A 12437-nucleotide genomic window follows, 5' to 3' on the forward strand; every position below is an offset into this window, starting at 1 on the left:
CACAAGTGTTTTGGACATAAATAATTGAATCAGAGAGCAAACCATCTAATTCCTCAAAATTAATTTAGGCTGAGTACACAAACACATACATACCAGTTATTTCTTTTAAGTTCTAGGGCACTATATTATCAGTAGCTAAGGTTAACAACCCTTCTTGTTGAGTTGTCCTAAGTGGTTTATTCCATAGTAGTTGCTCCCATACAATGTGGATAGTTGAACTGAGTGATCACCAGTTGCTTCAGACAGTTTTTTTTTAATGGTGTTGAGCTATTCACAGGACTGACTTAAAAACAAACCAACAGAAGTTTTAGCTAAGGAAACCTCCCAGAGTGCTTTTGTGCAAAATCTAATTTTGATTTTAGAGTTAATAAGCTTGGAAAATAGAAATAAATCAATTTTAACTCTTGTCTCTTTTATACATGTTCAGGTTTTGTAGGTTTGTTTAATCTGCTGCTCTTATGGCCAGGTTTCTTTTTACTTCATTATACTGGATTTGAGGACTTCGAGTTTCCCAATAAAGTAGTATTAATGTGCATTATCATTAATGGCCTTATTGGAACAGTACTCTCAGAGTTCCTGTGGTTGTGGTATGTACTGTTTATTCTCCAATTATTATCAGTTGATTAATTTTTGGATATTTTAAGCGTTTATATTTGTCTGTTTGCTGGTGGCCCTTCCTGTGCACCCCATTCTGCAACACACATACAACTGAATACTTTAACTCCACTAGAGCAGGGACTTTGTTTTTTAACTTCTGTGTGCCCATTCTAGAGTAGTACCTTGTCCACAGAAGGAGCTCAATAAATACTTGTTGAATGAAAGAATGAATATGAATGGTGTAAATCTGTAAAAATGTTTTAGAAAGTGGAGTATTATGCAAATGAAAGTAGTCATTATCTAATGGATATCCAAACATATGAGGTATGTGTGCCAAGTATGAGTGCATGAGTTCTAGTTGAGAATCCAGGAGATGGTGCTTATTTAAGAGCCTTTGGAATATCTGTTTGCTTGTTCATAGGTGTTTTTGTTTTATTTATTTTCAGGACCTTTCATATGGGTGAGCCAGATATGTAAACCTTAAACTGTGATTGATTTGAGATGTTAACATACTTTGATATGCTGTATATCCAATATACTGATATGCGATAATAAACTTAAAATAGTTTGAAGACAGTATCACGTATGGAGTTTGAGAGACCTTTCAAATAACAGAGCTTTATACTTAGTCCTATTTTTATTTAATAGAAATTTGAAATGAATAGAATGAATAAAACATAAGCAAATAAAATGAATTTTATTACATACCCATTGAAACTGTTAACTAGTTTTCCCTTGCAAAAGACTGCAACAGAAATAGACTTTTTTGTGGAGTCTTCCTTAATGCTCTGCCTATAGTGCTGTGTCTCCCTGCCCAGTTAAGAAATACCTATTTTCTTGGTATCCCCCATATCACTCTCTTTTGTGTAATACTTAAAGATTTACTTTGTATTGTAGTAATTTATGTTCTTATCTAAACTCCTTTGCTGATCTAAAATTCTTTAAAATCATAATCCATTTGCTCATTAATTTTTTCATCTTTAGTTATGTACATTTTAGATACTCGATTTTTTTAACCTTAACTATTAACAGATGACAAAAGGCTTTAGCCTTTAGCTAAATTGGATCCACCTTAACAGCTGGATTAAGTCAAACAGGCTTTATAATTCTACCTCCCAGGTTTTTTATTATAGTACTCTGCATGATAAACATCCAAGAACATATGCTGTATTTGACCCCGAATGCTCTTTTCACAGAGCAGCTAAGTAGTGGGAACCACAAGTACTTGTTTCCTTTACCTCATCAATAAGGACTCGTTGTTCAGCCTCTGTTCATTACTTCTAGTGACACTTTATTGAGAGATAGCCCCTTTTATTGCAGGACAGCATTATTAATTCTGACATATACTGAGCTAGATTTTACTTGCCTATAACTTCCATGGATCTGTAGTCCTAACGATATACATTATGGTTTTATCTTGGCTTATAATTCATTTTCTCCTTATATGCCCAAATTATCAGTCTTTATAAATGGCTCATCTGTCTCCATTGGGTGTAATATTTTCTTTCAATTCAACAAAATTGTATGCAGATAGATATTTCAAAATTTCATACCCACATTGATAATTCAAGGTGAAAATAAAGAGCTTACTTAGCTTTTGGTTAGGACAATTGTTAGAAAAATGGAAAACAACAAGAAAATATTTTTTAAGAATATTCAAGTCTTTCTTTTTTTATGCCAAGCCAAATCAAAAGAGTAACACATGATTTTAGTGTTCATGAAGGTGAGATATTTTTGCTTGGTGACAGAATCACATGTTGGCTTATCACTTCCTTAAGGTCTATGTGTGAAGTATTGTCCTGCAGTGTTAATAATGCTGTTTTCTTTGTTATCTACAAATCATCACAAAACTGTAATAACTGTTCAACAGTTTTTAAAAAAAATTAATGAAATATAAGCTATACACCCAAAGTTGAATAATATCTGCAAACAGATCTTGAAAATAGCATAAAATATTTTGAGCTTTTTACACTTATATATTTGTATTTTTAATATTTGAAGAAAAACTTTGAGAATCATCTTAATAACTTTATTATATTTTATGTTTCAATCCATCCTAGCCTCTTATCTTTGCTCCTGATCTCACAGGCCTATATTATAGGATAGAAAGTCTTTGTTCAGTGTTTTTCTTTGGTTGTTTAATTTTTTAAATATAGAAATGTATATTTTCTTTTTTTCAGGGGCTGCTTTCTTACCTCATCATTGATAGGCACACTTGCACTAAGCCTTACAATACCTCTGTCCATAATAGCTGACATGTGTGTGCAAAAGGTAAGGAAGCTATTTATTATTCATAGATATTTTAGGTGTGTTATTAAAACAAACCTAATGAAAGTTGAGATGTGATTAAATTATAAGGATACAAACATAAATAATACTTGATGCTTTCTCTCCCAAGGTGCTTTACTACATAGAAATATAGAAAGTACCGAAGAAATAGATAATTTCCATTTTTAGCTTTTCCATTTTTTCCCTAAATTTCTAAGTTAAGGGCATCATCTTCATATGTAGTTCTCCAGTTTTTGAGCTGATTCTGTTCCAGATGTTCTTTGGTAAGTCACATTTTATCATACAAGCATTTTAGTTTCTGCGATAAACCCTGTCACAGGCTCCTTCACACTGTGCTGAATGAGCAGCACAGGAATCATGCTGTTTGCAGTAAAAGTTAGCCATCTCTCTCTGGACTCAGCAGAGTGGGTATCCCATCCCGTTTCTCTGAAGGCCTAGTATGGATGTGGGGATTCTCGTGATAAATATTGGCAATGCTAACACCACAGAAAAGAGAATCTGGGATGTTGCTGCCAGCAGCCTAGAAGGGAAGAGTTTATTCAGTGCTCCTGAGTGTAGCAGGAAGAACAGAGGTATGCTGTTGCCCAGCACTGAAAGATGGAGCATAGCCATTTATCACACAGTTCAGTATATGTAGGCATTTAACTTTTAACTGCAACTACTAAGTCACAGAAGTGTATGTGTGTGTGTGTGTGTGTGTGTGTGTATGTGTGTTTTAGTCTAATATAATTTGAAGAGGGAAATACTTCAAGGCCCAAAGGCTTATAATGTGTACAAGCAATAATCAAAATTTTAAACCTATTTTTCTCTAGGTCTTAGCCAGGCACAGTGGCTCACGCCTGTAATCCCAGCACTTCGGAGGCCGAGGCAGGCAGATCACTTGAGGTTAGGAGTTCGAGACCAGCCTGGCCAGCATGGTGAAACCCCGTCTCTACTAACAACACAAAAATTAGCTGGGTGTGATGGCAGGCACCTGTAATCCCAGCCACTTGGGAGGCTGAGGCAGGAGAATCACTTGAACCCGGGAGGCGGAGATTGCAGTGAGCCAAGATCATGCCACTGCGCTCCAGCCTGGGCAACAGAACAAGACTCCATCTCAAAAAAAAAAAAAAGATAAAAGCAAAATATGCTTAGTGCTGTATATCCTCTTTATTTATAAAATAATTCTTTACTGATATTTAACTTTGTTTTATGGTCAGTAAATTCTTATTTGTCATGGTTAAAGAACTGAGATTCTTTCCTTAATTGAGAATTAATTATCTTACATAACTTGCATTTTCAAAGAATGTGGAAATTCTATATAACACTAACATTGCACATTATTACACATCATTCTTTTATAGATTTAAGTAATATCTAGGCCCTTCTTCATCTTCAGGTCATAATCCTGAATATGAACCAAACTGGTTGTGAAACTGGGAAGGTGCTACTTGTTAGAGGATTTTGGTAGACTACTGTGTAAATCATCTTTATTGTACTGATATTTTAAAAACAAAAGCTTTCGTAGATTGAAAAAAATTGCAGCTTAATGTTCAGGAATTTTTAAGAAAATAGTCACAGGGGACCTAATTGTATTAAATGATTAGTCATTTCATAATTATCATTACAAACAATAATGGTTATAATTTGTTTAATAAAGTATTTTAGGGTAAAGACAAAACGGGGAAATGTATGCACATGCAATTAATTATAAAAACATAACCAAACTTTAACTGATTGCCCAGTTCTGGATATGAAGACAATCAAGAAAAGATTTGGTGTTCTTGATTGTCTTCATATCTAGAACTGGGCAGTCAGTTAAAGGAGCAGGCTGTGTGTTGGTGTCAGGATTGAGGTTAGGGAGATTCCATCTGGAAAAAGCAGCAGTGTGTGTCCAGAACTGTAACACAAACATGATAAGAGAAATCTACTTTTCTAGGGTTTTTAGGTTTAATTAGCTAACTGTATTTATATATAGCTTCTGAAATGTTAGCATTTATTAACATTGTGCTTGAAACAAATTGGTTATTTAAATCTATTTATAATCATTTTATATAACAGAAATCATCCTTGATCATATTCTATTTGATATTCAGATATATTTAGGAATTAGAAAAAATTTTTTGTTTACATAGGTAATTTTCTTTGTTGTAATAAATGGCTTCATTTCTTTTGTCTTAGCTTGTTGGAAATCAAATTAGAAGTTTTTTATTATGAGACAACATATAAACAGCTACATTGTGGAAAGTGAACTTGCCTTCTAAAGTCTTCTAGGGCTTTATCTACCTTTATTAAGTTTGCTTAGATTCAGTTATGAAATAAGGTTTTTAGTTGAATATTCATGAAATAATTCTATCAACTATATCTACATTTTTAATCGCATTATTTATAACTTCTTAATACCTTTTCTGATCTTGGATAATTTAAATGCAGCATGGTTTTTCCTGATTATTAGTCATTCTGGCAAATATTCCAGGAATATGTTAAAATATATTGGTAATTTCATAACTAAATGAAGGCTTTTCAGTTTAATGACTATTCTTTCCGGGGTGTTCTTAGGCTGACTCAGTCATTGTATATGAATACCATAGAAATAGGGCATGCATGTTAAAAATTGTCAGTTATTATTCTTGTGTTATGCATTGTGAGTTCCCTCATAAAAGACATTATGCTCACAAAACTCGTTTACTCTGACTAATGGTGCTATGAAATGGAATAGTATATGTTTTCCACCAGAGGGAGTCTTACCTATGACTCCATGCCCTTTTTTTTTTTTTCTAATTCTCAAAGAGGGCAAACACAGTTTTCCTTCCCTATTTTATAGATAGAAGTTACTATTTTCATCATTATTTTTAAAGCAAATCTCCTGTGTGTTACACTTAAGTCTCAGTGGTTGATCAGTGTAGGCTTCTTTGACAATCGTTTCTGATCTTTAGCTGAGTCTAGATGGTAAAAGTGAACCAGTGAAAGGGAAGAATGAGTTTTGTTTTGGATGGCATCTCATTATTTTTTATTTTCTTTTTATTTATATATTTGTTTTTCTTATTTTTTTCTTTTTGATTTTAATACCTCCACCCTACTTACAGATATTTTTTATTTTCTTGACAACCCTGATAAATGATGGATTGGAGGATCAGACTTGTTGACATCACTGATGAGGCTTGTCTTGTTGCTTGTCTTCTCTGGCTAACATTCCTTAGTAAAAATATTTCTATTTTTTTTCTTTATTTTATTTGGTCATTATTTCATTTTGAGCTTTTTTCATTTATTACTAGATAAGCGAGTTTTGAGTGTCAAATTTGCACTTAATTTGTTTTTGGTACTGTCATAAGGACTGTAGCATACACAGCATACTACAACTGTAACTTTTTATGAAAATATACATTTTTTGAAGATGACTTCAGAAACTGAGGGAGAGAGACCCACTTGAGACTAGGCAGCAAACAGTGAAGAAGAAATGAGCAACATGGTGTGCAGGAGCAAAGTTTCATACTGTATATCTCTACTCTAAGTGTACAATGCCTATAAATGGAAAGTATGCTTTCTTGGCTTTCCTTTAGCCTATTTTCCAAGCAAGAACTATTGTTGTTGGTAATTTAGGTACATGGAATAGTAAGTTGAAGTCTTGAATTCTTATTTAATAACAATACACTTAATACATTGTCAGTGTTTAATTTTGTCTTCCCATTGTTCTTATTCCTGCTAGTTTTCACAAATAGAAAACTTACACTGAAGGGGAAAATTGCCTTAATGATAATTGTGGGTGTGTTTTTTCCTCTATCTTTTATTTTTAGGTGCAGTTTTCTTGGTTATTTTTTGCAGGAGCTATCCCTGTATTTTTTTCATTTTTTATTGTAACTCTCCTATGCCATTATAATAATTGGGATCCTGTGATGGTGGGAATCAGAAGAATATTTGCTTTTATATGCAGAAAACATCGAATTCAGAGGTACGTTTAGTCCCAATACACATTTTTTAAAAATAGTGTTTGCTGGATAACTCAGAATTGCATCATGCTGGCCTAGCTTTTAGAGATTTTGTGAGGAATTATTGAAAGATGATAACTTATATGTTACGGCAGATGAAAATAATTTGTTTAGATCTTTTGGGTAATAAGATTCTTTCTCTTTCTTTCTTTCTCTCTCTTTTTCTTTCCTTTTCTTTCCCTCTTTCTTTCTTCTCTTTCTTCTTTTTTTCTCTTTCTTGACAGAGTCTTGCTCTGTAGCCCAGCCTGAAGTGCAATGGCACGATCTCGGCTCACTGCAACCTCTGCCTCCTGGGTTCAAGTGATTCTCCTGCCTCAGCCTCCTGAGTAGCTGGGATTACAGGCGTGCACCACCATGCCCAGCTAATTTTTGTATTTTTAATAGAGGCAGGTTTCACCGTGTTGGCCAGGCTGGCCTTGAATTCCCGACCACAAGTGATTTGCCTGCCTAGTAACTACATTTTTTTAAAAAAAATATGATTCACAGGTAAGACCAAAATGTTTACTGTTTTGCCGTAACAAACTTAAATATAGAAAACTTTTATTGGTTTGAACATAATTCATGATAGAATAGTATTGCCTCAGTTTTTCTTTCCAATTTCTTTCTTTTTAAGAATGAAAGCTTTTTACATTTTGCTATAAAAAGAACATGGTTCCAGTGACTCTGGAGCTCAAGACCAGCCTGGGCAACATATCAAGACCCTGTCTCTAAGAAAATTAAAAAAAAAATTACCCAGACACGATGGCATATACCTGTAGTCCCAAGCTACTTGGGAGGCTGAGGTAGGAGGATCACTTGAGCCCAGGAATTCAAAGCTGCAGTGAACTATAATAGCACCACTACACTTTAGCCTGGGTGACAAAGTGATACCCTGTCTCTTATTTAAAAAACAAAAAGTGAGACCCTATCTCTTATTTAAAAAACAAAAACAAAAAACGCTAACTTGGGACAAGTTCTTGGGAAATTTTATCCTAGTGTTGGTTCTGCCACTGACTTGCATCCTGTCCACATAGCTTCAGCCAATGGAATAAATAAGGTTTGAGGTTCCTTTTCAGCTCTAAAGCTTTCCTTAATTATTGCTTTTTTTTTCTTAAGAGTTCCAGAAGACAGCGAACAGTGTGAGAGTCTCATCTCTATGCACAGTGTTTCTCAGGAGGATGGAGCTAGTTAGCTGTTTGTGATCTGTAGCCCAGGTTTGTATGTGAGCTGGGTTTAGTATTGAATAAGGTTCTTATCTGTGTCATATTCAAAGGGTTGATTTTCTATAATTAGTTGTTTGAGAGGCAATACAGCCTTAGAGGCTAAAGGGGCCAAAGCCTGGACTCCAGTTCCGTCTTCTCCACATACTAGCTGTGTGGCCCTATGCAAGGTTCTTAATCTCTTGATGCTCCGGCTTTCTTATTTGTGAAATGGGATTACAGTAGAACCTCCCTTATGAGGGTGTTAAAATAGTAAATACTTGGTAAATATAAAGTATGTATAATAGTGCCTGACTCAAATGATCAGAAAGTTTTAACTCATTTTTATTCATGCTAAGGGTCATTTTATTTAATAATATGCTTTAGAAAAATATTTTTTCTCTGATGGTAAAAGAAAAATGTAATATCCTGGGGTACAATATACTGGTTGGAAAATACTAGTCTTTATGTGTGTGTTTTACATAACTGGCACAGTGCTTATCCTCATTCTCTGACATTGCTTTGTCATTTAACAATGCTTCTGGAATATTTTTCCATTTTTTACATTTTAAGAAATAGTGTCTTTTATATGTCTTCGATGATAGAGTACATGACATTTAATATTTTGCTGAATGAAAGCTTGGATTAAATGTAACATACAGATTTTGCAGGTACAAAAGTGATTATTTAGAATGAAAGATCACAATAAACTACTAGAATTTTTCTAGTTTTTCTAAGACATCTTTAGGCAATTTATATTGAAATGTTTCTTGATTGCTACTGAGTTTTCCCTCCCTATCTAGAACATTGTACAACTCCTGTCAGTTGTTAACACTTATATTAGGCTTGAAGATTAAGCTTCGTTATCCTCATGGTAAACTTGCTTCTAACCTAAAGCTAATGGTCCTGGTTTTCTGTTTTTCTTTAGTGTGCTGTTTTTAAATCTAGTTTATACCTGCACATGGTTTGAGCTCTAGTTCTCCAAGACTTTTTGTACAAGGCAGTTACCCCTGCCCTTCCCTGCCCTGCTCATCCTGCTTTCATTTTCTTCCCACTCTGAGGAAATTAAACTCTTAGCTGATTCTTTTGGTATTTTCCTTCTTGTCTCCCTAAGTATCACGCTTATGACTTGTGTTTCATGAGTTCTCGGTTTTAGGCATCTTCAGCTGACTTTCCCACTAAGATCAATGAGGACAGATTATTTTCAAGTTTACTCCTCCTCTGCTCCCACCTCATATGCCTCTTGTCTCCATATCAGTTCGGCCTCCTCATCATCCCTGTATAGTTATTGCATAATTTTGGATAGATCTGTAGTCAGTGTTTATATTGTTGTCACTAAAAAATTGTTACTTATAACTGAGCTATGTAGGATTCGTCCTGGTATTTCCCTTATCCAGAGATTCTCTGTTACTACCCTTTTTGGAGAGTAAACCTTAAAGTCTTCTCCTGGGATAGAGAAAAGGCACTTGGCCAACTGTGAAAAGTAAGAGAGGGCATCTGAGTGTCTGTCTGCTTTTTCTATAGACATTATACCAGTCTTCTTGTTTTTAGTTGTTTCTTCACCCTTCCTTACAGAGATATCTGGTCCTGTTTTTCCATTGCTAACCAAGAGTTGGCTGTTATTTTCTCATCTCTCTACTTTTCTTTTTGTCCATGTGGTTTATTCCTTTTAAGAAAAAAATTCCAGGCTGGGCATAGTAACTCATGCCTGTAATCCTAGCATTTTGGGAGGCCAAGGAGGGAGGATCACTTGAGCTCAGGAGTTTGAGACTAGCCTGGGCAACATAGTGAGACCTTATTTCTGTTAAAAAATATATTTTTTTAACCCTTTGTTTCCTTTTTAGTGAGGTTTTGGAGAACAAGTGGAACTAAATATATGTTTATGTGCCATCTTTAAATTTAAAAAAACGTAAACACAATTACAGTAAGTCCTCACTTAACATCATCAGTAGGTTCTTATAAACTGTGACTTTACACAAAATTACAGCAAACCTTTTTTTTTGCATCAACATTATAACATAACAACACTGAACGAAAAAATGTTATTCGGGGACCTAAAGTCAGTTTCCTAGAACCTATGACATTAAGTGAGGACTTTGTATTCTTGAAAGCTTTTTAATGCTGTGATTTATGCATTATTTTTCTTGGGTATGCTGTGCATTGTTCTCATACTCACACTTAAACCTACCCATATCCAGCAAGGTTTCAGTATTTTTAGAAGTGAGAGCTGTGTAAAGAAGAGAGTGAAGACTAGAGAGGATGCATTGCAATAGAGTAGAATAGACTGGGCAGGTGTCTTTGTCTTTGCAGGAGTAATGGTGGAATATACCAGGGGTACAACTAACTGCTAATACACAGTCTTTAGTGTTGATGTCAGCTTTTGACATTGCTATAGAAGTCACATTCATAAGTTCTTAGTACTCCAAATTTGAGTATCCAGTTATTAAGTATGTATACAGTGAAAATAGGTATTTCAATCTTAAGATAATTTGCTTTTTAAAATGTAAACTATAGAAAACTAAAACTGTGAAATTATAATCTAATCACATTTCTGTGGTTTCTGTTTTTAGCTTGATAATGGAACTATACATCGAAGAGACAATCTCTGGCAAGTTTTTGTAGAAAAAATGTTTCAGTGCCTAGTCTGAAAAATAACAGTTTCAGTTCTTTGAAACTCCAAAATATATTTTTCTCATACCTGTTTTCTTCATTTTCATAATGAAGCACTTTGCTATGTAGCTGTGTACATATCACTACAGTTATAGGAAGTTTCAGTCTACAGTCCATCCAAAGGACCAACCTGCCTTACACATCTCAAGGAATTCAGCTGTTGAAATCATTTGAACTAATCAAGGAATAAATCCTAATGTTCTGGGACTTTATTTTCACATGTTAAATGCTGGAATATATTATGAAAATGTTTTCAAGAAATCACTTAAGTGTTCATAGACCAGTATTTCTGACAGGTAAAATGCTAAAATAAGCTACCTGTAATAAGTGTGGATTATATTTTTGGGTTTTGTAGAATATTGCAAATTAACTACACAAAAAATGTTTAATTTATGCAACAAGCATGTTTGTGCAAATTTCATGGGACTTTAAAAAGAATAAGTATTTGAGAAAATATCTGGTTCACTTACACTACATTTACTGTATTATTCTTTTATAGCATTAGGTGCCCTGTATTTTAAATCTGTGACAAACCGTGGCAAATTTTTAAAGGGGAAGTATTATTATAAAATGAAGAAATATGTATTTCTAAAGGCTATATTGCTGTAAACTTAATTGATAAAGCTCTGTTTAATTTAGAGTTTTGAAGAAATAGTCTCCCTTCAATTAAGAAATTTTCATAATGGAATGATTTAAATTGAAGTGACAAAGAGTATTATTAAAATACAATGTTTATACGTGTATTTGTGTATTGTAGATGTATCAAGTGATTTCTAATTTTTTTCACATATGAATGTGCCAGATTACTCTAGAACTAGATGTCTCTTCTTTAAATAATTTTAGTTTTCCTGAATAAATTTGTAATGGTTAAAGTACCAAGTAAGTAAGGTGAGAAGGGATTCTGTTTTTAAAATCACATCAGAACTTTTCCTCTACTAAGATTATAAATTAAATGTAAAATACTCCTAATTGCAATTCTTAAACTTAGGCCTTACATGTACTTATTATGCAACTGCTCCTGGACTCTATTCACCATAGATATCAGTAAATGTATGTCCCAGGATTCACAGGCTTTTGATTAATCAATATTCTTTTCAAGTTTTCTGTGTGAAGAGTTTAGTTCTCTTCAAAATTTCTTAACTAATCTGATTTTTAAGAATTCTCTTTGCAGTGTTTAGCTTCCTATTCACATTCTTAAAATTGCTTTGGTGTTACCATGAGTCTAAAATGAAGTTTAGCCTTCCTTTTGTTTCATTCTGAGAACTTCTATATTATATTACCTTTAAAAATTGTTTATGATATTAAATTTAAAATACAAACAGCTCTCTCTCTCTCTTTTTTTTTAAATCATCCAGCCCAAAGTGGCAAAAACAGCTCTTTTCTCATTTGGCACCACCAATAATGCAAGTTAAAAATAATGTTGAGTTTATTATACTTTTGACCTGTTTAGCTCAACAGGGTGAAGGCATGTAAAGAATGTGGACTTCTGAGGAATTTTCTTTTAAAAAGAACATAATGAAGTAACATTTTAATTACTCAAGGACTACTTTTGGTTGAAGTTTATAATCTAGATACCTCTACTTTCTGTTTTTGCTGTTCGACAGTTCACAAAGACCTTCAGCAATTTACAGGGTAAAATCGTTGAAGTAGTGGAGGTGAAACTGAAATTTAAAATTATTCTGTAAATACTATAGGGAAAGAGGCTGAGCTTAGAATCTTTTGGTTGTTCATGTGTTCT

General features: G+C 33.7%; 1 protein-coding gene across 4 annotated transcripts in view; it reads left to right on the forward strand.

Moving 5' to 3' along the window:
- Positions 1–12020, forward strand: part of LOC129527370 (solute carrier family 35 member F5-like) — a 32205-nt gene extending 20185 nt beyond the window's left edge. For 2 of the 4 annotated variants that reach the window (XM_063698892.1, XM_063698893.1), the window contains exons 6-10: positions 428–587; positions 2778–2868; positions 6660–6814; positions 7947–8044; positions 10600–12020. In XM_063698892.1, the coding sequence (XP_063554962.1) occupies positions 428–587; positions 2778–2868; positions 6660–6814; positions 7947–8022 (482 nt within the window). In that variant the 3' untranslated portion in view covers positions 8023–8044; positions 10600–12020. Of the gene's footprint in view, positions 1–427; positions 588–2777; positions 2869–3698; positions 6815–7946; positions 8045–10599 lie in introns of those variants that run through there. The other 2 variants (XM_063698895.1, XM_063698894.1) reach the window with 2 other exon arrangements.
- Positions 12021–12437: the final 417 nt, after the last annotated feature.

The sequence above is a fragment of the Gorilla gorilla genome, chromosome 16, assembly GCF_029281585.2.
Source record: "Gorilla gorilla gorilla isolate KB3781 chromosome 16, NHGRI_mGorGor1-v2.1_pri, whole genome shotgun sequence".
Taxonomy (NCBI): Eukaryota; Metazoa; Chordata; class Mammalia; order Primates; family Hominidae; genus Gorilla; species Gorilla gorilla.